Genomic DNA, 26,146 nt, shown 5'->3' with positions numbered 1-26,146 from the left:
GATCATAGTTTCTCTGAGAGATTGATTGTCTCAGTACAGGGCACAGTCTTGGCTCTCTTAAACCTAGCTGCCACAGAGTTCTTCTTGGCATCAGTTCATCTACTGCTTGATGTGTCATTTTAACTATAAATGGAGAGCTCACGCCGAAATTTAACAAATTTGAAACTGCGTTGGACATAACCAGCTTTTGTCCAATATTTGGCACAGTTCTATATTGGCTGCAATAATGACCTTTGGTTTGAGCATGAGTAAATTGTTTTGTTTAGCTGGATAAATTATGCTTATGTAATTTAAACTTGAAGAGAAGTTGCTGTTTCACTCAATTAACTTGGCTACATAAAGACAACAGATGGGCTTTTTGCCACAAATAACAACATGACAATTAGGCCACATACCAAAATGCTTATCATTTTTAATTAATGAGTGTCACAATAAAAAGATTCTTACTGTGTGACTGAAACATTGCTACTTTGGTAACACTTTCTATGTCTACAATGCATTATAAACATACCTGCATATTATAACATACAATGCGTTATAATAAGCTTATAGCGCTGTATAATTATAGTTATAAGAACTCATAAATGCTCATAATTCTTTATGACAATAATCATTATAAAGCATTTTATAATGACTTATAAGGTCAAGTATCATAATACTTCATAATTGCTGGTCACTCACTGACATTTTTTTGCAAGGTGTATCATCATAGTGTATTATAATTCTCATAGTAGTAATACATTATAATTATTTTATAATGCATTTATGCATACTTATCACTTACCAAGTTTTTTGAACTGTTTACATAAAAGTAAAATGTACTGATACTGGTAATTGTTTCAGTTATTATCTATAATTTGAATCAACTGAGTCTTTAAAGTGAGTTTTTGGGGAAAAATTACATTAATGAAATGTAAATGTCCATCATTCAGTTGTTCATCATCAAAAAATTGTGTCAGTCCTCAACTCATTATCTGTTATGACCCATTAAACAAATAAATTAATTTTACCATGTTTTGCATAGATTTAATGATATTTTTTTCACTTTACTTAAATTAAAAAACGACCACTTATAGTGACTTATAACCAGCTGCCTATACCTCAGGAATTTCATTACTTCATTTAAAGCACCCAATGACCACTTAGAGTAACTTATAATCACATTACAATGCGTTATAACATGATTATAACGTATTGCAACTATGAGAATTATAATACATGGTCCTTGTAAAAAAAATGTCAGTGAGTGACCAGCAATTATGAAGTATTATGATACTTGATCTTATAAGTCATTATAAAATGCTTTATAATGTGTTATTATTATTGTTATAAAGCATTACGAATATTTATGAGTGCTTATAACTATAATTATACAGTGCTATAAGCAGATTATAATGCATTATAAGTATGTTTATAATGCATTATAGACATGAGCGTCATAGAAAGTGTCACTGCTATTTTTAACCCTGTTTTGGTAGAGCAAACCTCAGTATTATACTAATGTCACCTCGAATTTATACTGCGCATTCTTTATAATAGTCAACAGCTTTTTAACTTTTCATCTGTAATTTGTGGACTTCTTGTGTTATTTTCTCGTCTGTCTCCAGTTTCTCTTTCAACTCTGAAAGCTGCCACCGTGTACCTTTACAGCTGTATTTAAGGTGCTTTTGCCAAACAGGAGATGACAGGGCTTATTTTCTCAGAGCTGCTTGTGTGTCTCGCTATTTGTCAAGCTTGTCAAAGCTTTGAATGAATAATCACTAAGGACTGAAATTACACATATTAATTTGTGGGTGTCTGTTTACTGTTTTTGAGAAACATCACACCTGGACAGAGAAGTCACAAACAGAGGGTGTGGGCCAGAAACCTCTTTAATTACTTAGAAAGTGTCTTGTTTAGAACGAGATTGGTATCTGGGTGTTTGTGTTTCCACGTGTGTATGCGTGTGGTGGGGAGGGGGCTGCTCCTGTCATTCTAAGTCAGTTAATTGCTGTGTTTCGGTGGACTCCAGCCCTCCCCTTGTCTCCTGAGGATTTGGGTGCATTCAGGTGAGCTTACCTGAACACACACAAGCCCTGGCATTCCCAGGCAGGTTGTTTGTGGAGCTGAATCCCTGTCTGCCTCCAGTCAGTCAGTCAGCATCAGGGATGTTCCTACTGACAGACACACTACTGTGGCCTTTTGTTTTTCATTCCAGGCACTCACTACCACCCCTTTTTTCTTTCATGGAGCTAAAAAGAGGCAGCAAAAGATTATTGATTGTTCAGTTCATAGAAATGTGCTACCTCTGAAGGTCAAACTCCACAGCTATGTCCAACGTTCCCCTCCTGTTTCCCATTTGACTAGCAAGACTTGTTTAGTATTTAAAGTGCATAGAGTATGTAAATCAATAATTCAGATTTGTAGTGAAATCGGTCTGCAGTGTAAAACACAGAGCAAATTCCTGACTGGAACATTTTTTCTTACATGGCAACCCTGAAACAGAGACGAATGTCTTTCCTCTCCAGTTTCCAATGCACAAATTTCTGCAGCACCTACCTCAACGAGCATGTTTTGTTTGTTATTTCTGCTTCATGGAACAGGATAAGTTCAGGTCACCGTTGGTACCGTGACCTAATAAATGCTCTGAACCTTTTCAGCCTGCAGTAACATCTGCTGTAAATTGTCTATATCTCCCATGTTATCGGCAAGTAATCGCTCGGGACACCGAGTGCATACTTGAATCCATCTCCCTTGTCTCCACTCCTGTCTAATCCCAGGTTAGGAGGGATTAGCTTTCTCCCCGTAGCGTGCTAGAGCACAACAGAAGTAAGGGAGGACATGCACTCACATGCAGTTGTGAGGTTAGTATAGACTTTGTGTATGGTATAATATCCCCATCACAGTGCAGGTGATGACTCTGCAGTTTCTCTCGGTGTTTCTATCCTGTTATTAATGAAATTGTCTTCCTCTACACTTTTCTTGTGGGGTGGGGGGGCGGGATGTGGTTTAGCATTCCTCTGTCCTCAGCAAATTACATGGCTGGTCCAGTTGTATTTTAAAGTCCATCTGTGTTGCAGTCAATAAAATATTAGGTAGTAATTTTATTGTTATGGAAAAATGTTTTGTGATAAAACATCTGTGAGTAGATTACAGAGTGATTCCTGGGTAACAGCTGCTTCACTTTGGGTATTAAAAAAAACTGAATTACAGAGAGGACTTAGGCCATTTGTTTTAGATGGAGAGTGATTTGGGTGGCTCACTGGTCCCTTATGTCCTCAGTGGTTAACTTTTAAAAATTTTTTCACTGGTCTGCATTGCGGTTATATTTTTCAATGCTTATTTTCCAGCAGCAGTCATTTCTATTCAACACAAGAAAACTTGGTGGATCTGCAAGTTTATCTTCCTTTAATGTGCGTGTGATGTGCAGAGACGCCTTAAGTAAAAGCATACGTGGATAGTGCTGCAGTGACTAACCAAACAAGTGAAGAACCTGTGCTCATCGGTAAGAGGGTGATGAAACATTTATTGTAATGCAACAAACTTGAACCAATGTAATTCCTCATAGAAAAAAAAAAAAGATTAAAAAGCCTTTATTAATGATTGGCTCATTCTACACGGTGAGTAAGCCAAAACATGTTGGTGAAAGCTTTATTGAATTATTTATGAAATGAATTATCCATTTCATTAATGCTTTTCCTTTTTTCCTGGGGTTTCTGTCTGTTGGATTTCTATTAGCAGATGTCTGTTATTTTCATGTTTCTTTTTCTCCATTGCATTTTTTCTATTGCGTGCAGATTACTTTTAAATACCCCATGTTTAGTCATAAAATCATCTTCTGCTTCTGCATTTATGATAGATAATGACTTAGAAAAGTGAATAGCAATATTTTATATATATACATATTTCATTCTGGTAGTGATTGTATATCACATAGTATTGAAACATGCTGAAATGCTGCTCGTAAGACCCTCTTGCACTGATGTGCCCTCATTTTCCCTTTGGAAAACAGAAGGGAAACCCGACTTGATGATTCCTTCCCTCTGTCTTAATATGCTGCCAAAATAAGTGTGTGGAGCCAAGGTTAACAAAGCAAAGGCGAATTCCCAGCAGTATAGAAACTCCAGGCCCAGGCTTGTTCCCTGGATGATGATGTGTCGTCATACCTGCCTTAGGATATCGGTCTAGCAGAACTGAGGTTGTTCAAGCACTGAATTTGTAGACAATCCCTCTTTTTTGAAAAAAGCTCACAGACTGAAGTTTGTGATATCAGTCAGGAGTCACATCTACTCCAGAAAACTTATTATGTGTGTCAAATATCACATTTATAAGCAAGTTTTCTTACAATGGCAACAGGAAAGGATTAAGAATATGTAAATCAAAAACTGCACAATGGGAATCTGTCACTTCTATGATGAAAGTGAAACTAAAATCTCTCACATATGGGAGCATCAATATGTGTCTTGTTTTATTTTTGGCCGTAAGATATCAAACGATTCAATGAGACCGTGTTTTGAGAAATGTGATATTTCCTCTGCAAATCAGCGGTGCTATAGTCGTCGCTGTGTCTCTCTCTTCACAGAAGCAGAGCTTTTGTTCAATTTTGCAAAATCACTCTGGATAATGTGTTTTTGGCCCCTGAATCCCAGCAGTGTGCCGGAGCTGCTCCTCTCAGCCCTGCTGCATGATAAGCCTCTGACAGCTGGGCTAAGGCTGTAGTGTCACAAGTCTCTCCAGCTGAGCCTCAGTTTCAGAATTAGAGTCTGATGCAGGCTACACCTCCTTTGTATACACGTTTTATGCATACACACACACACACACACACGCACTCACAAAGCATCCACCATCTATCCATCTCAGGGCCAGCTGCCTGATCCCATAATCAAAGATGAAGCTGGCACTGCTAAAATGTTGCATCAAGATGCTGGGCATCAAATACAGTTTAATTGATAACTGCTTTGTCTTTGATTTCAAGCTGTTGTGTCTTTTGATTAGAGTGCTATGATGTAGACCAGGAAAAACACCAGCTCCTTTCATTTTCATATCATCAGCATTTCAGTATGCCAAGAAAATATATACAGTAGAGGGGAATTGAAAATGTAACATAGTTTGAAGTGAACTCTCTTGAGAAGGTTTTCCTTTCATATGAACCTGATAGGAGTGTGTCTTGAGTAACAGGGTTCTCATCTCATAAAAGGTGTTGATGAAACCCTTTGGGGATTTTATGTGTGGATAAAGCTTCGTCTCACCACATCCTCCACCACCTGCTTTCCTCCATAAGTGAAGCCTGATAGGAAGGATATGAGAAGTTATCTAGTTGAAAAATGGGAGGGAAATGCAGTCAGAGGAGATGAAAGATAGAAGTGCTCTGTTGGTCCCAGTATTGGTGGGGGCAAGGCGTCAAGCTGCTTCCTGTCGCCTGTAGCGATGTCATGAATGTGCTGATGTGCAGTTCATCTCTCTAAACACCGCCTGTGTTGACAAGTTGTGAGGGATCAAATGTAGAAGGTGAGCCCTGCGGGTATGCAGCTTCATCTACATATGAATAGAAATTATTTTGATATTTACCATATACTTGATTAGCTGTAAACAAAACGTGTGCTGCTGGTTTGCATGTGAAGTATGTATCCGACTTCCGTTTCTAAAAATATATGACAGTCTCAAACTGTATGGTTATCTAAGTCAGGGAACATTCCCATCTTTTACTTCATGTTCCCCTCTAGCACCTACAGTTCATCTCTGAAAAGTCAACTTTTAACAAGGGGCTAAAAAAAAACTGGTTTCCAGTTGCAGTGCTTAAAAGAGCGATCATCAAGTGACAAGTAATGCAAGTGAAAGCTAGCCATGTTTTGTGTTAAAATGTACATGGCGCCCTGTAAATCAATCATAGTCTCTTTTTACAGAGCTATAGGCAGCATATACTGTATCTCACTAAAACAGTCTGTGCTTTTTAGCTGTTCCAATTTCAGCCTGTGCACCACAGTTGTTTTTTTCTAATTACCTATTTCAAGTATTTTTATGAGAATATGTATACATATAAAATTGTATTTGATGCATGGGTGAGTTCTTAGAGCAGTGTTTTCTTATCAAGTTGTATTCTTTTTGTTTTTCTGCCTCATGTAGTGTTGAGAAAACCAAAAAGCATATATGGAACAACCAGGGAAAAGTCCAGAGCTCAGATCAACCCTTCCCCTGTGAAGAATACTAAGGAATGTCTTGCTGCTTGAAATTAACTACCATGCCTGGGCTTATCTTGGTTTTCCAGGACACAGGCTTGGAGTGAAGAGTTACATATTAGCAAGCAAATGTTACTAGGAAAACAATGAAAGGCCACAGGGTGCATGTCTAGACAACAAGTCAATCTGATACAGTAGTTACATTCAGCTCATTAAATCCCTAAGTAATTGCCTGAAGCCAGTACAATTACCATAAAATTATTATATAATACTTTAAAGGTTATCACCGGTCAATGAGTCATGTGCAAGAATAGTATTTTTTTTTGCGAGTATTGTGCATCATTGCAGTGAGGGAACATTTAGTGCTATTGGGGTGATGTGAACCTTTGTGATAGTCAACTAACATATTTAATTTGCACTTAACTTACCCTCTAAAGAGAGTTGATAATTTTTTAAAGGGCATTCAGTGTCTGTGAGTTAAAATGTCAAAGATAGAGCTGCAGGCTATAATGCAACTTCTGCCCACCTCTTGTGTTTATCCCCTTTGACATTTAACTTTTGTCCTTCAGATCTAATAGTTTTCAGTGTCAGTGAGATAGAACTAATCTTATTACTTTATTCCATTCCTCAGGGGTCCAGGTGTTGTTCTCCTTACACCAGGTCGTGCATCATTGTGCGTCTCTTAATACATCAGACAGGCACATCCGGAAACTTTGGCTTGCAACACATTTCCGCCCCTTTTTGGGGGAAAACAAATGGCACTTGCCATAGATTTAATGTAAAATAGGGGCACAAAACAAAAGCAATAGAAAACCACCGGAATTAAATTAGTTTATAAATGACCCAAAGACACTATGTCAAAGAAATATATGTTCACCCTGCCTGCAATAGAATGTGCAAGATACATTGAAAAGATTAATTTGATCCGTCTTCAGTCATGTCCCTTCAGTCTCCCAGCGTCAAGCTGCTGAAATAACCCCACTAAGTGGCCTAGGTGTCCTACCCGGACAACTTTATTGAGTCTCCAGGTAAGCATATAGTGCAGCAGTGAAATATTTTACTTTTCAGTCCTGCTCTACAAATAGTATGCTAGCTAGCAATAGCACTGTGCTCTGACAACTGACCTAGCTACGTGATAGCCTATAAATTAGCCTGGTCGGTCTAGCCTCAGCCCCAACCAGTAACTGTTAACCTACAAGGAACCCGGGCCCCACTACAACCTATGCTTTACATAATGTAGGTTACAGGAGGCTATGAATTTTTATATAATTATTAGCTACCTTAATTCTGCGAAGTGGATAAGCGCACACAGGCTCGCTACCACTGTCCTGCCTTTGCAATATGTGCTGTGGCTGACAAGCATCTGTGCTCCTAACATTAGGCTACAGCTGTTAATATTAAATTCATGGAAGTACAAATGGTTTGTCTTTGCACCCCTAAAATAAGCTAAGCTAATCTTACAGGGTCAAGTAACACAGGTGACTCATTTCACTCACTGGCAAATGAGCGTCGCAGTGGCTAACACTCAAGCAAATAGAATAGCATAGCATGTCCTACCTTAGTGGCCAGAATACCTCTCATTAGTGCGCTCTTCTCTGCCGTCTTGTCAATAATTCCATCCCAATTGTGTCCAAAGCCATTAGAAGGTCTCTTTTATTTTTATCAATGCCTGCTTTCTCTTTCTGATTTATATAACTTGGAGCCATGAAGCCTGGATCTATCAGGATCTTTTATTGTTCTTCTTTATTGTTGGTGCAACCACCTACACAGCAACTCTTTGGCACAGCATTATTAATTTAAACTGGTAGTTAAAGTAGAAGTTTGGAGACATATTTTAACTTCCTTTGTTTACGCTGTTGCTGTCTAAGCGGGACGCAGGATTGTTTTCCCCCAAAAAGGGGCGTGGTGATGAGCGCCTACTCTGGATGACGTATTGCTGGTCTGATATATGGCAGCTCGGACATAGAAAGCAGCTTTTGGAAGCTCATGAAGTTTATGTTTAGAAATTTATAAAAGCTCATGAGTTTTTAACACACTCATGAGCATTGCTGCTCTTTAATTCAGTCATCATCTTCAACAATGTAACACCTTGCTGTATTAAGTCATTTGCAAACTCTATGACTGACAACCTGTATTAGACATTAATATTCTTTACTTATTTACCATTTCTCCCGGGAGTTATAAACCAGTGATTAACAGACATATTTTAAGCTTAAGAAAACAGAATTTGAACATTTTGTTGCTGCCTTTGTTTTTTGAACACTCATGTGACATACAGTTTTCATCACTACTTATTTGTAGGCAATCTGATTGAGCACCTTAATGCTGTAAGAGTATACAGTAGATTAGACTGATACATAGCCTAAACTTTATTGCGTTAATGTAGCCTATATCACAGCTTATGTTTCCCTGTTCAGCACTAGAAGGCTGCACAGTACACCCTGATGGCAGACTTTACACAGCATAATCCACTTCTGATATCTTCTATCTACTACTTCTCATATTATGCAGTTTGGTATTCTGTGTCCCTACACACTAATTTATTTGTTTTATGTGCAATACCAGCCTTATATCAATCAGGTTACAGAATTAATCAAAGCAACAATCAGAGTGTCTCTGACTTCACACCAGTAGCTCTTTTGAGCTTTTTTCTTCAAAGATATTCAGAAGTTGTTTTTACAGTGATTCAAACGCAGAGAGAAATATTTTTGCAGTTTGAGTGTATAAATGAAATTTTGCAAGGTCCTCAGAAGTAATCTTCTGTACATAATTTTGAACCTTGAGTTTGTTCCGCTGTGAAGACTAATCTTTAGCTCAATATTACAAGAAGGAGACAATAACAACACTAAATCCTCAGACATTTTCTCCCCTCTTTTCATGAATGCCCATGCTTATCTTTAACATGCAGGTTTGCATAGTTCTACTTGAAGGCTTCTTTTCACCAGTCATAAACAATGAACCAAGAGTCATTTAACACTTCTTTAGGAATTAACATCTCAGCTTTTCAGGGAGCATTTTCCTCTCAGACGAAAAACCTTTCTACATTTGAGGATTTGTAAGTCACAACTGTGAAATGCAGCTGAAACATGTTGTTATAAATGAAACTAATGGAGGCCGGCCCTGAGAACAGCTACGACAAACACTCAGCTCTATTAGTATGGAGCTCATGAGTCTGTGAGACTGGGATGCGGTTTTATATTCTATGGCCTCACACTGCTGCTTTCAGCAAACAGTCCACCATTATACGGTCTGACAAGAGAGCAAACACTGTGCATTCAGGGGTCAAGAAAAAGAACGTCCCCCTCTCTTTATCAAGTCCCTTCATCCTGCATCCTTATGTTACTTTGTTTTCTCTCACATTTTCACACTCCCCCTTGTATCTCCTTGTTATTTCACTAACTCTGTTCTTCTCTATTCAGTCACCAGCACCATGAAAGAGTGGAGGTATAAAACATCCACATGTAACAATGCAATCATTTCAGCCCCTGAGATAGAGACAGATTTTTCTCTTAATGAGCTCATTTTTTTAGGCAGGAAGTGTCTGACATTTTCTTTTATTATTTAAAGATAAGCTCAAAATGGGTGACACGTTATTATTTTACAACTTGCTATTAAGGAAGGTATTATTGGGTTTATATATAATGTTTAAATGGTAATAGATATATTTTGCAGGTTTCCTCTTTTATTCATCTTAATGGAGACTTTCCAAAGCTACTCTGGTAACTTTGGCCCTGTGGCTGTCGTACTGTACACAATTGACTGGTAATGAGCGAGAAACTCTTGATTTTAAATCCACAATGACCTTTACATGTCAATTCTAGAGAAAAAAAACCCTGCAGCTACTAATTCAGCCTTTTGTTGTTATTTCCCCTACTATTGAGACTTCAGGCTTTTGCTCTTTAAACCGTGTAGCTGACTGTTAATTAAGTCACTCGAGGCTGCATCCTCTTTGACAGGCAGGAATGCCATTCAAGGGCAATCAAGGAATACTTTGTCTGACCTCACCTACACAATCAAACAAGCAAAGCCCTCAGCAACGACTTTTATACCTCTTTTGGATGGGTTCCGAAAACTCAAGTTCGACAAATTGATTTTTTTTACTTGCTTGTACAGAGATACAGGAGAGTTTGACTTTTCATCTTTTCAGTTTTCAGGCCTATAGTTATCATCCCGCTGAACAAGGCCAAACAACAAAATGTTTCTTACAGTCTAGATGTCAGTGGAATATGAATTATTCATATGTACCTTATGTATTTAATGGTGGGTTGAGAATTTGTTTTGAATCCTTCACCTTTCTATGCCTCTCTGCTGGCGACAGCCGTGGCCGGAGGCATTATGTTTTCGGGTTGTACATCTGTGCGTCCATCCGTCCCATTCTCGTGAACATGATATCTCAGGAACGCCTTGAGGGAATTTCTTCAAATTTGTCACAAACATCCACCTGGACTTAAGGATGAATTTATCAGAATTTGGTGGTCAAAGGTCAAAGGTAAAGGTCACTGTGACCTCACAAAACACGTTTTTTGGCCATAACTCAAGAATTTATATGCTAATTATGACAAAGTTTCACACAAATGTCTAATAGGATAAAATTAATAAGTGATGACATTTTATATCCAAAAGGTCAAAGGTCAACTTCATTGTGACATCATAATGTTCAGTGAAAACAGTTTTCTGGCCATTATTCAACGCCATCACTAAGGAACAGAAGGGGAAATTATGACCATATTTCACATTTGGTCGGATACTGAATTGGTGACACTAATCTTGGATGCTCACCTTGAAACTATGGTGACTATATCGATCTTCTGCGCTGACAGGATGAAGATGTGTGTGAAGCATGTTTTAGAATTTATAGCTTCTTTGCAGCAACATGCATATCTGAAGCATTGTCTACTATCATCGCTAAAACTTTGTGTTCTTTCAGAATCGGCTTTGTTGGCCAAGCATGTGAACACATATAAGGAAAATACACTTAATACCTTTTATTAAATTCCTTAAGAGTCTTCACTACAAATTGTATGAGTCTTGACTGGTTGGTGGAGGCATTCAACTGTGAGGAGGTATTTCTAGTTAGCTAGTGTATGATTGGAGCTTAACCAAAAAGAAGGGAAAACTTTTCATAACTTGTGCCAGACCAAGTCTGAACAGTCATTTTTACAGCACTAGTGATGAAGCCATGATCAGGGATAAGTCCTGATCTTGGCTGCTCAGCAGGACACCCTGTGCCCTTGGTTGAAAATCAGCAAACCGCGACAGAACAGATCTTCTGCAAGGTCGTACATCCAGAGTTGACCGCTTGCTAATCCTTAACGTGTTTGGAAAGATTCTGTTTCAACTAATGTTTCCAGGCGAGGCTAATAGGATTATACTTAAAAACCCAGGATGTTTGCATGTACATGATGTCAGTCATTTCTAGACAGAGAAATATTGGCCCTAGCAAACATCCAAAGGGCAGTTATGCTGTTTTTTTTTCATATCTGCACTTTGATTCATATGCTTTTTATCAATTTAGTTTTTCATGTTCCTCATGACTTAAAAAAAAAAACAGAAGCCAAAGAACCTTCAGCTAAAGTGCTCCCATGTGGTTTTTGTGTGAAGTGTTTTCTGTAGCAGATGACAAATGACGTCATCTATGGCAGTTGTGTGAGGACACTGGAGCATGGAGCAGAAGTCCCAGGACAGAGTGACCTTTCCCTACAATCACACTGTACAGTATTTCCTCAGCCACATTTCTCTCCTGGGCCACAGATAAAGGAGCCCCATTGGAAATAAGAGCTCTGGGAATTCCTCGCTGCCTTTCCGCACAGAGGAGGGGCTCTTACTTTGTGACTGAGGAAGAAAGTTGCTAAGCGGTTTCCACAACAACCTTGTGCTGCAATTTGGAATCAAATGTAGAAAGTGTAGGGACAAGGTGAAGGTTGTTGCTTTGCTTAAAAGCCTTCTTATTTTCATTCCTACTGTGGAGGACAGCATTATAAGAGCACTAAAGCACAATTTCAATTTACAGAATGCACATTGAAATCATAAACTATAAATTTAAGTGCTGTACTTTGGTTAGTAACCAACATCCACAGCATTTCAAAATATGCCCTTGTTCCCATGAGCCATTCAGTTTTCTTTGCTCATCCAACCATCACTGTTATGTGTTGACTCTGAGCAGTGGAATTAGTAGTTTGCCAGTCTTCAGTTTCAGCCCTGGCCTGCATAAAGATGAATAAATGAATAAATATATATCTGTTAAGTGGTAGAAAAATTGTGCCAAGTAAACAGTGAACTATGATCCACAAGGCATAAAAAATCTGTGTTTAAAACTTCAGCACAACCAGCATAAGTTCTGAGTGTATACAGTGGGTGTAATATGTAACAACTTCATTCCCTCTGCATTTATTATCCTGTATTCGTCTAACACCCTCTAAACAGTTATAGAAGTAAGACATTTAACTGAAAATTTGAAAGAAAGTATTTCTATCTGTTGTATGTCAAATTCGGGGAAAAAAAGTACTAAGGGTTTAACCACCTCTATAGTTGTGGTTCAGATGTTAATCTCAAAGAACTTTCCCTGCTGAGAGCAAAGCCTTGCTTGCTTTAAGCCTTGCATGGCTCTCTGACCCAGCACTTTTGTTCAGAAGCGCCTTTGGCCTTTCTTTCAGGCACCTCAAATGTCGCCTCAGAGTGACCACTATGTCAGAGTGGACACAGAGGCGGCAGCAGCCAGAATGGACCCTGCAGAGCGGCCAAATTTACGGCAGACTAGTTCCCTGAAAGGCTGTGCTGGTAGAAAAGGGTTTAGGGCCTGTGAAATCATAACAGTTCTAAATCTTTCAAGCCATGGCCCACTCCCCACTCGTTACTGCTGATACAAGGCTTAGGGTGATTAGACCATATAGCTCTCTCTCTCTGCTCCGCCATGTGCTTTCTTTCCTTCAACAGGATTATCATATCCCTTTTCCCTTAATTGGAGAGGTGAAAAATATGCTGGTATGGTGTGGTGCATTATGAAACCGAAAGAAAACTCATTTTAGAGTTAGTACTAGTTGATGATGGAATAGGTTTATATTTGTCACAGATTTTTCCAAGAACAATTTTTGTCTGACTTGAATTTGAAGTCATCTTATCACTGTGTCTCACATTTTTTGTTCAAGAAACAGCATCGAGCTATTTAAAAAAAATCCCTCTACCATAAAAAATTGAAAACTTAACAAGATTAAAAGATTAAAGCCCCACTAACACCCCTTAGACACTGCAGTGTTCATCATACCCCACAATATAGAAGTCCTTGAGGGAACAGTGTATTTACATTTTTTTATTCTTTCAGTCCTGTGTGACTACAAATTTTAAGTTTGTCATTTTTATTGTTGTTTGTCTTGTAACTTGTAAAAACCCATTGTACATGTCCTGCTCAGCACCAAACGGCAAACAGACACAGTTAGTGACTATTACAGTGTGAACATACATGGCTGCTGTAGTCAAGCATTTAGCAGCTAAAGAGCCAGATATTTTTCTCAGGGGTCGGTGGAGACCAAAAACAAAGTTAAAAGAAACATAGACAAGAGAATATTTGGCATTCACAGTTGGCCAGAAACTTGAATCCAAATGAATGTTGCTCTGTATGTGTAAATAATCAACTGTTTGGCAACAAGCTCACCATATGAAATTAAAAGGTGATGATATGTCAATGTTGTGCTCACAACTTATCTCCGCCAAGTGACCAAAAATCTGTTATTGCTGATTTAAAGACAGTATTTACATGCATTTAAACAAATTAAGTGTGGACCAGGAATTTGTTCCTGGAATTTTAGCTTTCTATTTTTATGAAAGTAAAATTTGAAGTTTATTGGAAACAGGAACTAACTATTGGTCCTAACCCTATTAGACCTCCAGTCTCCTTTAACTGCATCATTAAAAAGTAAAAAATAAAATGTGAGCATGTTGCTGGTCTTGTGCACAATATTTTATCTATCTCTGTAATATGTTTCTTGACATTTTACTGCTACAATAGACTACAGTTATTGCAGATCAAGGAAATTGCACAGAAAGTCCATTTGCAGTATATGATCATTAAGTATTTTTAGATGCATTGTGTCTATTGAGCATGATTCACTGGCTAGTCCCAATTTATCCACCCTAATCAGGGTGATGCTGGCTCTGTGGGCGAAGGGCCGCCTGTCTGTCTGCCTGGCTGAATGAACAGACGAGGGTCCACAGGGCATCGTGGCCCCACGATGCTTGACAGTGACCAAATAAGGCCGTCTGCAACATGTGTGCAGGGAGGAGACAGGGGCACTAAGTTGGCACAGCCGAGCCTTCCACATTCTTTGGCTTCTCTCAAAAGGCTTCTGTCCCTCATGATACATCCGCCATGTTAGCGGACAGCACTTGTGTTTAGCAGTGCAGCTACATGTACTGGACAAAGGTTTTTGTGACAGGCTAGTTATGATTTAGTGGTTAAATTATTATAGGTTTTACTTACTCTCTTTGTTTTAAATTGTATGCACTTTTCGGACACTATTATTTATTGGGACTTTTAAGCGAAAACTTTACAAGAAACCAACAAGACAAAAGAACAGGCAGGCAGTCAATTAATTCACTGAATGAATTAAGATTATTAGCTCTGGCTTTGTTGGACTCCTGCTATTACCATGTGATTTTAATGGTAATATGGATATAATGTAGAAATACAGTCTAATGGTTAATGGTTATGCAGCTTATGCTAGCAGTGACTGCTGGTGATGTATGTTGCTGCACTGAACTGCACAGCAGTGCACAGACCTGAACATAAGAGATACTGATATTGTCCTCTAAATTCTGTCTCAGTGCTGTGAGTGCTAGTGAAAGATTAACTCTGGTGTTTTCCTTGGGGCCTCTTTGAAGTGGACTTACCCCAACCCCTGCTTATCTTAATTAGAAAGAAATCTGGAGGAGTGAAGTGGTCCTCTGGAAACGAGCACCTTCACTCCCCAGCTACCCGAAGGCCACTTCGGCTTTACCAGGACTTTAATGCCTCCTTAACTCAATATTTGCTCATGTCATGATTTGATTGTATGTACTATAAACTGTGAACATAATTTATTTCCTCTGAGATTTGAAAGCACTGCTTTGGGAACTATTCCTCTTTAGACTTAGCTGGATATGAAAAATGAATAATTGATAGATCCACTTTCTGTTTGTGAATACTGTCACACTGTTCTCACTGTAGTCACAAGTCAAACAGGTGTTTAATGTGATTCATCTTGAAAGGGACAGCTGCCTCTTTGAGGCTTAGTTTGATGTCTGGGGCTGTTTCTTCAGTGTCATGTAAATAATGATGCAAAACACTCTTTAATGTTGTTATCAAAATGTGTGAGGTATTTTGGATGAATCCTACCGTTAAATAGTCCTGGAATGTCCCTTCCTGAGTGTTTGATTATAGAGCAATGATGCATAAATAATTTATTTTCTCCATTTTCTAGAATTATACTTCAGATCAAGTGTATAAATGGTGTCATAACTATTGCAAAGTCTGTGTGTGAATTCAGATAAATAGCCAAGACCTTCTCAGTTTCCATTACCTCAGAGGAGGACAGGCTCCTTCACGACTCAGAGATCACACATGCAGTGTTTACCAGTGGCATGCATGCCATGCTGCTGGCTTTAATCCAAATGGAGTAGGGAGGTCCTGTCATACACAGGTCGCCTGTCTCCAGAAGACTGATGTGGAACACACAGGAAGCAAAAATCCTCCACTGTGGTAGACCTCAACAATGCATGAGTTATTAAATGTGTCACTTGAGACATTTTCATTAAAAAAAAACAAAATACACATATTGTTTGTGTGGCTCTATTGCCAGCTGAAACAATACAATGGTGAATCAACCTTTACATCCGCAATATTTGCTGCTTTAAACACATATTGTTGTGCCAAAAATTGTTTACTCCAAGAAACTGTGAACACACTATTTTTGGTCGTAGACTGAATTCTTATTGCTAGTTTTCCAAACAGTGTAACAAAGATCATGCTTGTTTGTGATTTTATTATGTTAGTCGAACTTAATCTGCCACCATCTGCTATGGTATTCTTGTCATTTATTCTCTCCTAATTGCTGTAAATGATGCAAATTTTGGCACAACAGTCATGAACCACATTACATGACTATCAGTGGTAATGGCAGCTTATTTGGAATAAACAGAGGAACTGGGTTTATTCACATGAGCAGTCATTTGATGGCTGTGCGGACGCACAAAAGAGCACTAACTATAGAAACTTAAAAAACTGAGAGCAAGTCTTCCAGCTAGACTATGTGGTTATTATTAAATCTACCATGTTTCACCAATTAAAAGAATTTAATGCATGGGGTTTTAAAGGAAATACTGAGACCAGTTGTGAAGGAAACAATGCACACACAACTGTGTTGAAGTGGTGGCTCTGGAGTAAAAAAGAAGAAAAACCAAGCATCTCTTTTGAAACGGAGAGAGAAATTCCGTATTCATGAACATTTCATGTAATGTATACAACTAAATGATTCAAACATTTTGTTCATTTTGCATGCGAGAGAAAATAGAGCAGATTCTCGTCTCGTTTCTTTACACTTTCTGCAGCCTTTTGTCCCACTTACAGCTCAGTGTTGACATCACAGAGTCTGTCTGAAGTTCACTATGAACTGCATCTGTAAGTTCAAGGAACATCACCGTCTGTTTTCTTTATTTTTCTTCTCTTCAAGGTTTTTTAATAAAAGCTGTTAGTGTTGGTAATCATAAGTGCAAAGATAAATTAGAGAGAGGTGTGTTTCTTTAGCATCTCACTAGATTCTTCATATTTGCTATTGTTCATATCCTGTCTGGTAGAAAACATCAAAGTCCTTCAGTGTGTTCATTATGGATGAATGGAATTTATTCAACCTAATCATTCAAAAGAGTTGGCGCTCTCTGTTTGTCCTTGTGTGTCACACTGACTTTGTCCTTTTGTCCCAGTTACGGGTCCAAATTATCAAAAAGCGTCAATGTCAGGGACATTAAGACAGAATATATAGACTGTTAGACCAAAAGAAAGAGATTTGAACAGGTGCAGAGGAGATTTCACATGTGCACACATTCAGACACGCAAACTCGTAAATGCACACACCCTCACACATAATAAAACTCCCAGGGTGAATGTGTATAGGTCTCACCGTGCCCATTAAGAAAGGAAATGGAAACAGTAGAGCAGTCATCTGGACGTGACAGTTTTACTGACCGTAACACCCGGGGTGGGGTGGGGTGGGGAAGAGACCCTCAGTCGTGCTTAACACAAACAAAAGCAACACTCTGAAATCACTGAACCACTGTCCCTGCACCCTCCCGGCAGTTTCACTTTTATTCCACCACTTTCAAAGCTGCCAGATGTTTAGCGGCTCAGTCAACTGGATCTCACCATCTTCATCCACTATGGCAGCAGGCAGCAGCTCTGTGTGGGCCGGTGGATGCATGCGGATTTTTAGGAACCAATGAATAATTATTTAGACTGTTAGCCAGAGCTCTAGAAATGACATCATTAAAGTCTGCTGTGGTTTCTGTATGAGTCAGTGTGTGTGTACGTGTTTGCACATTTTTTCTTTTTATCAGTGTTTGTGTATCTGGCTGTATTTGATGCCTGTGTATGTGCGCTGCTTTGACTTTTTATGGTCAAACGGTAGCAGTGATGCCCTCCAGGACTGTAGCCTCTGCCTTTGAATCCAACTTCAAAAGGCAAGGATAAAATAACCCAGTTCAGACAGGAAACAGACACCTTTTATCTTAATTAGAAATGAAGCAATTAGACGGCACAAACCCTATTCCTTTTGCATAAGGGCTGTGCACCCCTCATACCTCCCACTGTGTGCTGGCTAGGAGTCTCAAAGTCAAGTCCTGAAGGTATCCAAGAAATACTTCTAATAAGGGTTATCCAAAACTGCTGTACCATCCCAGAGACAAATAAATATGCTAATATTCAAAACATGTTTTGGTTTATTAAAGCCCAGTTAGGCTATTTGACTTTGTGTTTTCCCCATGCTGTATGGTGAGTTTTAACTGTATTAACTGTTTTAACTGCAGGAGGCAACAAACTGAGGGACCAGCAGTTCCGTCTCAACTGGGCTTGGATCTCTTTAGAGAAGGAACACTACGTGGTGGATGAAGAGGTCAAGTTCCTGGAGGTGGTGCTAAAACGTCGGGGCTACCTTGGGGAGACTTCGTTCGTTAGTAAGCAGATACTTTCTGATTCCATCATGTCACTTATGTTAATGATCCAATCCAATGTGACGTAGAATACTCATTATTATTTCTTACATTTCTGTTTTAAGAGAGATAAGGTTTAATCTTGATTTGGACCCAGATCTGCACCAAGATATACATAATAAATAGCCTAAATAAATATATTATAATACATAACTATTTTTAAAAACACAAAAATAAATAAATAATACTAACCAAATAAATTAAGAAACAATAAAAATGCCATATGCCACCATTTGCCTTTTTTTTTTTTTCATTCAAGTAAGCACAGTAGATCTTAAGAAAATAAACAAATGTGTTCACGTTGCTGTGAAATCTTTAAAGAATTCCTGGTTCCACACCACAAACTCACTCGTTTGTGGCCTAACTTGCTCAATCTGCTGATTCTTTTTAGTTACCTTGTTAAGTAACAGACAAAGCGATGAAAAACAAAGCCCCTTGACAAAAGACCATTTTTATCTGCCTTTTTTACATTTTAGAACACATACTGTGTGTTTGCTTAAAGCAGAGTGCCAGAGGCCTGCATGTTGATAGACAACTAAACACACACACACACTCTCTCTGATATAGTACATCCCTAGGGCTGACCCAGGCACCCTTTCGGGTCACACGGGTCATGACCTCTAACCCTTCTCCTCCAGCCAGTATTTACGTACCAATCACACAATAGTGCATGACAATCCCCTAGAGAGTGCATGTGCACATGAGAAAGGTCACCCGAAGTTGGTAGCCTCAGAAAAGTGCCACTCCAAATGTTAGTCGAGGCAATTTAATGGCCGGAACTAAACGAACAATAACTGTTAACACTGTTAAAAAAAAACGAGCTGCTGTATTTGAGTTTATGAGTGGCAGGAATTCTTACTATTGGCACCAATGGCCCTTTTTAGTGCTGCCATTTACTATGTCTGTAAAAATGAGGTGTAATTAAAATGGCTTGATGTTAAAGGTCAAATCCTGTAGGATCATTTATTGTACTGTCGTCTTTCTCTTTGTATGCCCCAGGGCTTCTAAGTAATGAAACATCTCTGAGGTGATATGCAAATTTTGCTGACCTTTATAATGCCTCACACTGCAGAGTATATCTACTCTCAGTGTCTCAGTGAAATAAAAAAAATATAAATCCTTTGGCGGATCATCATATACTGCAGGCAGATATAGATGACAAGAATTCACAGTAAGAAGTAAATAACTTTACGATTATATATAATGCACTTAGATTTTATTGTTCACACTGATAAGGTGCAACAACAAAAGAAACGGAAAATGAGAAATCAACTGAAATGCCTGTGTGATGACCCCGAAGTGATCTCTTTGCAAATTAATATTAAACAACAAAATAATATATCTTGTATAAGGAGCCATAATCAAATAATTGTTCCTTGTTTTGATTTTCTGGAGCATCACTACTGTTTTATTAATGGTTATATTATAAATTAAAGAAGCGCTACTTTGAACTTCGGATGCACTCTGGGTTCAGTGCCCAGAGAAAAAATGTCTTGCATTTTTATAATGTCAGAAATTACTGTTGCATGCTTTTAAATCCATACCATAGCTTTTCAAAAGTGCAGTTTTTTTTCTGATTGAGGCAGAATGCAGGGAAATGATGATGAATGAGGGAGGATGACGTACGTCTCCCTGCTGGTGATAGAAAGCACATAAAGGAATGTGTAATTTAGATTCCAGACGTCCAACCAGAACCATTTTGATTTGACAAAAAGTACCAATAGCAATAAAGATTCTCTTTCCAAATACAAATGTGAAACCCTTTATGTTGTCCATTTCTCATTACAGTAAGTGAGCACATGTTTACATCCTCAGGCAGTGATTCTTTGATTATACATCACACTGCTCTCTTTTTGTCAGTCTTATCAAAAAGCCATGGAAATACTTCTTTTTAACTTCCAGCCAAGTAAAACATTTGCAGACCTAACCGAATGATTCAACAGAATACTATTTTTTACATACCATTACATTAATGACTATTGTAATACGCCTGTCAAACCTCTTGCCCTTTTTCTGCCGTGTTTCAGCTGTAACACAACCATATCCAAAGCTCCTGAAAGCAACACAATTATATGGCAGGCTTTAATAATTAACTATGGCAATTTTTCCTTTAGGCTGACTGCTTTTTGGGAGAAGGGTGTGTGTGTGTGTGTGTGTTATTTATTTAACAAAAATAAAATGTCTTGTTTCTTTCATGGCAGCAGGGGGTCCTGTTCGGGGTGGGGGGGGTGGGCTACCCCTCCAAGGCAACGGTTGGGGAAACACTGTATGGTTTTAGTTTGAAACATGTTACCTAAGAAATTATTATTTTGGACATATTTTATCATACATACTTCAAAAACCTGTCTGCAGCATTTTCACTGCAGGTGCACTAACAACCAATATCCCGTCCCAGTAAGATAGTATCATCATTTGTAGTTTCCTTCTGCTGCAGTGAGGACAGGAGAGCAAAAACAACAAAAATGGTTTTGATTAAGCAGCATAAACAGGCTGCCAGAACAGCCTGACAATTCAAGCCACCCATCTGCCTCAGTGTTGCGATGAGCGACTGAGCTCAGGCCAGTGCCTCCTCATGAAGACTGGAGATATCTCCTCCTGCCCAGCCCTGCCTGAGTGAATACTGATCAGAGGAGCCCACTGGCGGTCTGCTGCTTCACTGGTCAATGTGCACAGTGCAGGTGGCACTCAGCCTCAGAGTGACTGCTGTGATGAGGGCCATCCAATCCAGGCACTGCGTAGGAGATAGAGTTAGGAGCAAATTATACTCTCTCCTCTCCCAGCTTTGAAGACTGCTGATTTTTCAAGCTCCATTGAGCTTGACCATTTTATCTCAGCACATATGGGCAAGGGCCTTTTTCCTTCTGTCCACACTTGCATATCAAAGCTCACTTTTTATTTTGATCAAAGAACAGAATGGTAATTTTCTCAAAAACCCAAACTCATGCATTTCTCAATCTGTTGTCTATTGAAGATCTTGTGTGTAGTCCTGATGCGACTTTCCAGTTTTTCTCCTCAGTAATTTCTTGTTTTCTACATTTGTTGCAGCCAGCAAGATTGCCTTGTGCAGCCATGTTCTTTCTATTTACTGCCACACTCCTGCTGCGTATTGTGTGGCCAGTTAGCAAAGACAATGGAGAGGCTGTGTGACATTTCACCGGCTCTAGTGCTCATGCTCAACAGGAATCCTGCCAGTGTCACAACAATAGTAACTGTAGGCCCCATCAAACAGCTCACATGCTGAAGGTCATACAACACAAGTCAGCCTCCAGCCACTGCTGCTGAGACCAAACTGACATGAGGGATAATTGGCTTTATTCCCACCATGGCCATTTGAAACACTCGGGGTGGGAAACTGCAACCAATAGATTGGCATATATTGAAGGGTTAGACCAACTGGGGTGTGACATTTTCTTGGTTTCATAAGAGATGGAAAAACAAAAGATTAAATGTATCTTTTTATTGATAAGATAATTTATAAAACCATCCCGTTATACCGCTATTAAGATTCACAGAATGCTAGAAAACACCATTTGTTTATTCAAAGATAATTATGAAAAATTTATGTTCAAAGTTGCAAGAACCAGTTCATTATAATTGGCTGATGTATGCAATTTTCACAGGTTTTGAGGATTTTTTTTGATAATCTGTTTTTTTCCTCTTTCCTTCTTAAGGTATTGGCACCAAGGATGGAACTGCAGAAAAGGACAAAGATTTCCGGGGGAAATCTCAGAAACAGGTGCAGTTCAATCCAGGCCAGACCACGGCCACCTGGAAGGTCCGGATCCTGTCGGATAATGAGTACGAGGTGTCAGAGACCTTCCAGATCGTTCTGTCTGAGCCTGTGATGGCAGCCCTTGAATTTCCAGAGGTTGCTACTGTGGAGATCCTGGACCCTGATGATGGTCAGTGATGATTTCACTTGTTAGCATCACTCCCATCACTCTCATATATTACTCTTATATAAAATGAGGATTGCACAGATTTTTAGTGAAGTTAAAGGGTATGTATTATGCTCATTTTCAGCTTATACTTGCCCTTTATGCAGCCCCTCAGTGCAGCTTCTGTCTAAAACAGGCAGTCTTAGCTCCTGTCTCTTTAAGCCCCCCCCTCCTGATGAGCCCACTCTGCTCTGATTGGCCAGCTTTCCAGAAGCTTGCTGAGGGGCAGCCATATCAGAGTTGTATTAAGTTACCGCTGATGAAATCCCAACATTTTGTGCTTTACTGCTTCATATTAAAAGCTTTTAAATGACTAAATAACAGGAGGGGTTAACTTCAGTATTTGAAACTTTGGCCACCCTTAATATGAACATCCAACATTGTAACATCATATATAGGACAGAAAATAAGGAAAAGCATAATAGATTCCTTTTAAATAAATTCCACCCTAAAAACTATAATCTAAAACTGTAACACACCCACTTGTATTACAAGTGGAGCTACAATGGAGTTTGACAGCAACATTTTTCAGCCATTTGAAACATTAGTGAGCGTTTGATGTCACATGTCTTGGATCAAAGAGCGATCCCCCATTTTACACTGATGTTCAACAGTTACATAGACAGACACTGATTGTAGAAGACAAAGATATCAGTTATATTTTGAAAAATGGATGCAGCTTCAATGATCGACCCACATTGACAAACTAGTTTGCCACTTTGATTGCCAGCAACAAATACATAGTACAGTACATATCCCTGTTCTGACACTACATTAAAATGATGGACAAGTCATAAAAGTAGGCTACTTCCCAAGGAATGCACAGAATTTTACAAATCACTGTAAGAGTATCTGAAGGTGGGTCTTTTTTCTAGCAGTAGAGAGTTCAGTTTAGGAATACTTTCGTCCTCACACCCGCTGTTTCATATTTTGGGCATTGATCGGGGAAATGTTTCTGTCCATCTGCCTGAGGGCATCAGAGCACATAATATTTTAAGTACAAGATTAATTCACATGAAGACTGAAAACTGAGAGGAATTAATGTCTTGAGCCCAGCTTGATGAAAATACACAATGAGTAAAAAGCAAACCACTTTTAACAGCAGTATTTTCTCTCCGTAGATAAACAAGGTCAAATGAATATGGAGTTAACCACGCTGACTTCCCTTACATGTGAAATTATCATAATGTAAATATGGGAGAAGCTCTACTAGAACAGATGAGTGGTGTTTCTGAAAAACAGCTTTATAGAGCTGAGATAGAGAACTGTGTAATATAAATATGGAGAATACTTCTCCCCTCCCATAGGGCTTCATTGAGTGAAAAGGAAGAATTTGCTGCCAACAATTTATGCTAATTAATATGCTCAGTTAGAATTTTGTTTCACAAAATATCAGTCTCTGGAGGGAAATCAATAAAACTGTCAGCTATCTCTCTGCAAGATGTGAAGTTCTATTTCTGTTTACTGTAGTTATGCTTTGAGCAGACATTGTCTTTCTGTAGCCATATGTCTATTATCATATCAGGAAACAGTTTATGGTTTCTAAAGTTTTAACATATTTCAAGGTCAGATAAACTCAGAAGGCTTATAAAAATGTATTTTTTTGCTTATTTTACTGCAAGCAGAGAAATTGTATGGTGCAGGAGCTGCCACTATACAACGGTGAAAAATATATTTTTTCAGACAAGACTGACTAAAGCGGCTCAGACTGGAAACAGCTAAGTGTTAGAAACAAGAAGCCGAGAGTAGCCATATTATCCTGTGCAACTGTTTGCATTGTGTTCAGGATGGGAAAGGACAGGTCAAGTACTGTTGACTAACCGAGCCCTTGTTAATGTGTGTGACCATGATGCTCACTAAGAAGGATACAAAGCTTCTCTCTGAGCTCTGTAGATTTCATGGTTGAAATATTGCAAACTCATTACCTTTCTGATTGCCATGTAAAGCTTAGAGAAGGAAGGAGACAAAGAGATGGAGAGCTGCCAGTAAAACTGTTGAGTAAAAACACTAATGGTTTAACGTGTCTCTGCTTGAAAACCGAATGAACACACCTTTTTATTGTAGCCATTTTATGCAGACAATTAACAGTAGACTTCTTAAATGAAAGCAGCTGTGTGAGACTATATATATTTATAATCCTCTAAGGAATTCTTGACCTCCTTCTTAAACAGCATTATCTTATGGATAACATTTTCCACATCCATCTGTATCACTTACTGGGTTAATAACCAGTGCTGTCTTTTTCTTTGTTATGCTGTGTATTAGTGTTAGCTGACTATAGATTGGAATATTTGCTGTTGATGAATAAACAGTAGATATTGGTTTTTGATCAAATATGATGAAAGCACCATCAGCAGAGCTGTAATGAGTAATGTAATTTGCCAGAGAACTGATTATACACAGAAACCAAAAGTCAGATAAGATTTAACACTATGGTATTCAAAACAAATAATATTTGACACATTTTGTCAAAGCTATGATCTGATATATTGATGTTTGATTTTCCTCCGATACAGAGTCAACAGTGTTCATTCCATCAGCTGTGTACAACATAGAAGAGGACATTGGTGAGCTGCTTATCCCTGTGCGTAGGAGTGGAGATGTCACTCAGGAGCTCATGGTCATCTGTTACACCCAGCAAGGTAAAACAACAGCTGTGTGTTGAAGTATAAACTGTAAAGTTGTAAATTGTGTGTATTTTTAGGAACAGATTTGATGAATCACGTGACAAAGAGTAACAGGAATGAAGTGATAGTTATTCCTAGTGCTCCTCTTGCCTCGATCAGCTTTCTTCTTTGAAATTGGATCCAGACTGTGGCTGAAGTAGCAGATGGTGAATGAAGCAAAAAGACATTTTGCATGATTTTGACTGCTCAGTGTTTGAAAGAAAGTTTTATTCTTGCAAATCAAAAAGTAGGTGCAAGGTGACAGTAGAGAAACACATGATGTAACCTTTAAAAATAGAAAAGAGAGTGAAGGGAAAAGAAGTTCCATGTTGGATCAAAATGTTTCCGTAAATGATACAGTGCAAGTCCAGATTGAACTTGATTTAACCGCTCTCTTCAATTCTGTTTTCTGTCCACTCAGTTTCAGCCACAGGCACAGTCCCCACCACAGTGCTGTCCTACTCTGATTACATCTCCAGGCCTGAGGACCATCACAGCATCCTGCGCTTCTACAAGGGAGAGGTGGAGAAATCCTGCCGAGTTGTGATCATTGATGATTCCCTGTATGAAGACGAGGAAAGCTTCAATGTCACCCTCAGCATGCCCATGGGGGGCCGTCTGAGCTCAGAGTTCCCCACAGCCAGAATCACCATCATACCCGATATGGATGACGGTAAGATCGTATTTCACCAGTCATCAAGTGTGAAATGGAATGCAATATAGTGTCAAGGAGTCTGTGCAGGTACACAGGATTAAAGGCCTTTGAATTTGAATTTATTGAAAGGATAGCTCCTTGAGATGTAGCATCTTATTTTCAAAGGGGATCCTATAAACACAAATACAAAATTATGAAACACATACAAAGGAAATCAGCATTACATAACAAACATACACTACAAATACACAGATACAGACAGCACACCCACCCTCTCTCACCACCAGCCCCCAGCAAGAAAAATTGGATACAGTAACCTAGATGATAAATCAATTACATCAGCATAATCAGCAATTAAAGCAGTTGGTCTTCAGTTTATTTGTGCTACAAATAAACTGAAGATTGAAAGTACACACAAATTAAAAGCATTAACAGTTTGTTTTAAGATGAGAAAATAGCCGCGGAAAGAGGAAGATTATTCCAGTTGGATGGAGCTTTGTT

General features: G+C 38.8%; 1 protein-coding gene across 1 annotated transcript in view; it reads left to right on the top strand.

Moving 5' to 3' along the window:
- The window catches only part of frem2b (FRAS1 related extracellular matrix 2b), a 61,102-nt gene that overhangs the window by 8,911 nt on the left and 26,045 nt on the right, over positions 1-26,146 (top strand). Inside the window, exons 3-6 of the mRNA XM_044354818.1 lie at positions 18,204-18,350; positions 22,058-22,288; positions 24,841-24,966; positions 25,412-25,663. Of these exons, the coding sequence (XP_044210753.1) occupies positions 18,204-18,350; positions 22,058-22,288; positions 24,841-24,966; positions 25,412-25,663 (756 nt within the window). The remainder of the gene's footprint in view (positions 1-18,203; positions 18,351-22,057; positions 22,289-24,840; positions 24,967-25,411; positions 25,664-26,146) is intronic.

This window comes from Thunnus albacares, chromosome 6 (assembly GCF_914725855.1).
Source record: "Thunnus albacares chromosome 6, fThuAlb1.1, whole genome shotgun sequence".
Classification (NCBI taxonomy): Eukaryota; Metazoa; Chordata; class Actinopteri; order Scombriformes; family Scombridae; genus Thunnus; species Thunnus albacares.
The sequence above is the reverse complement of the archived record's forward strand: the minus strand, read 5'-3'. Positions and strand labels throughout refer to the sequence as shown.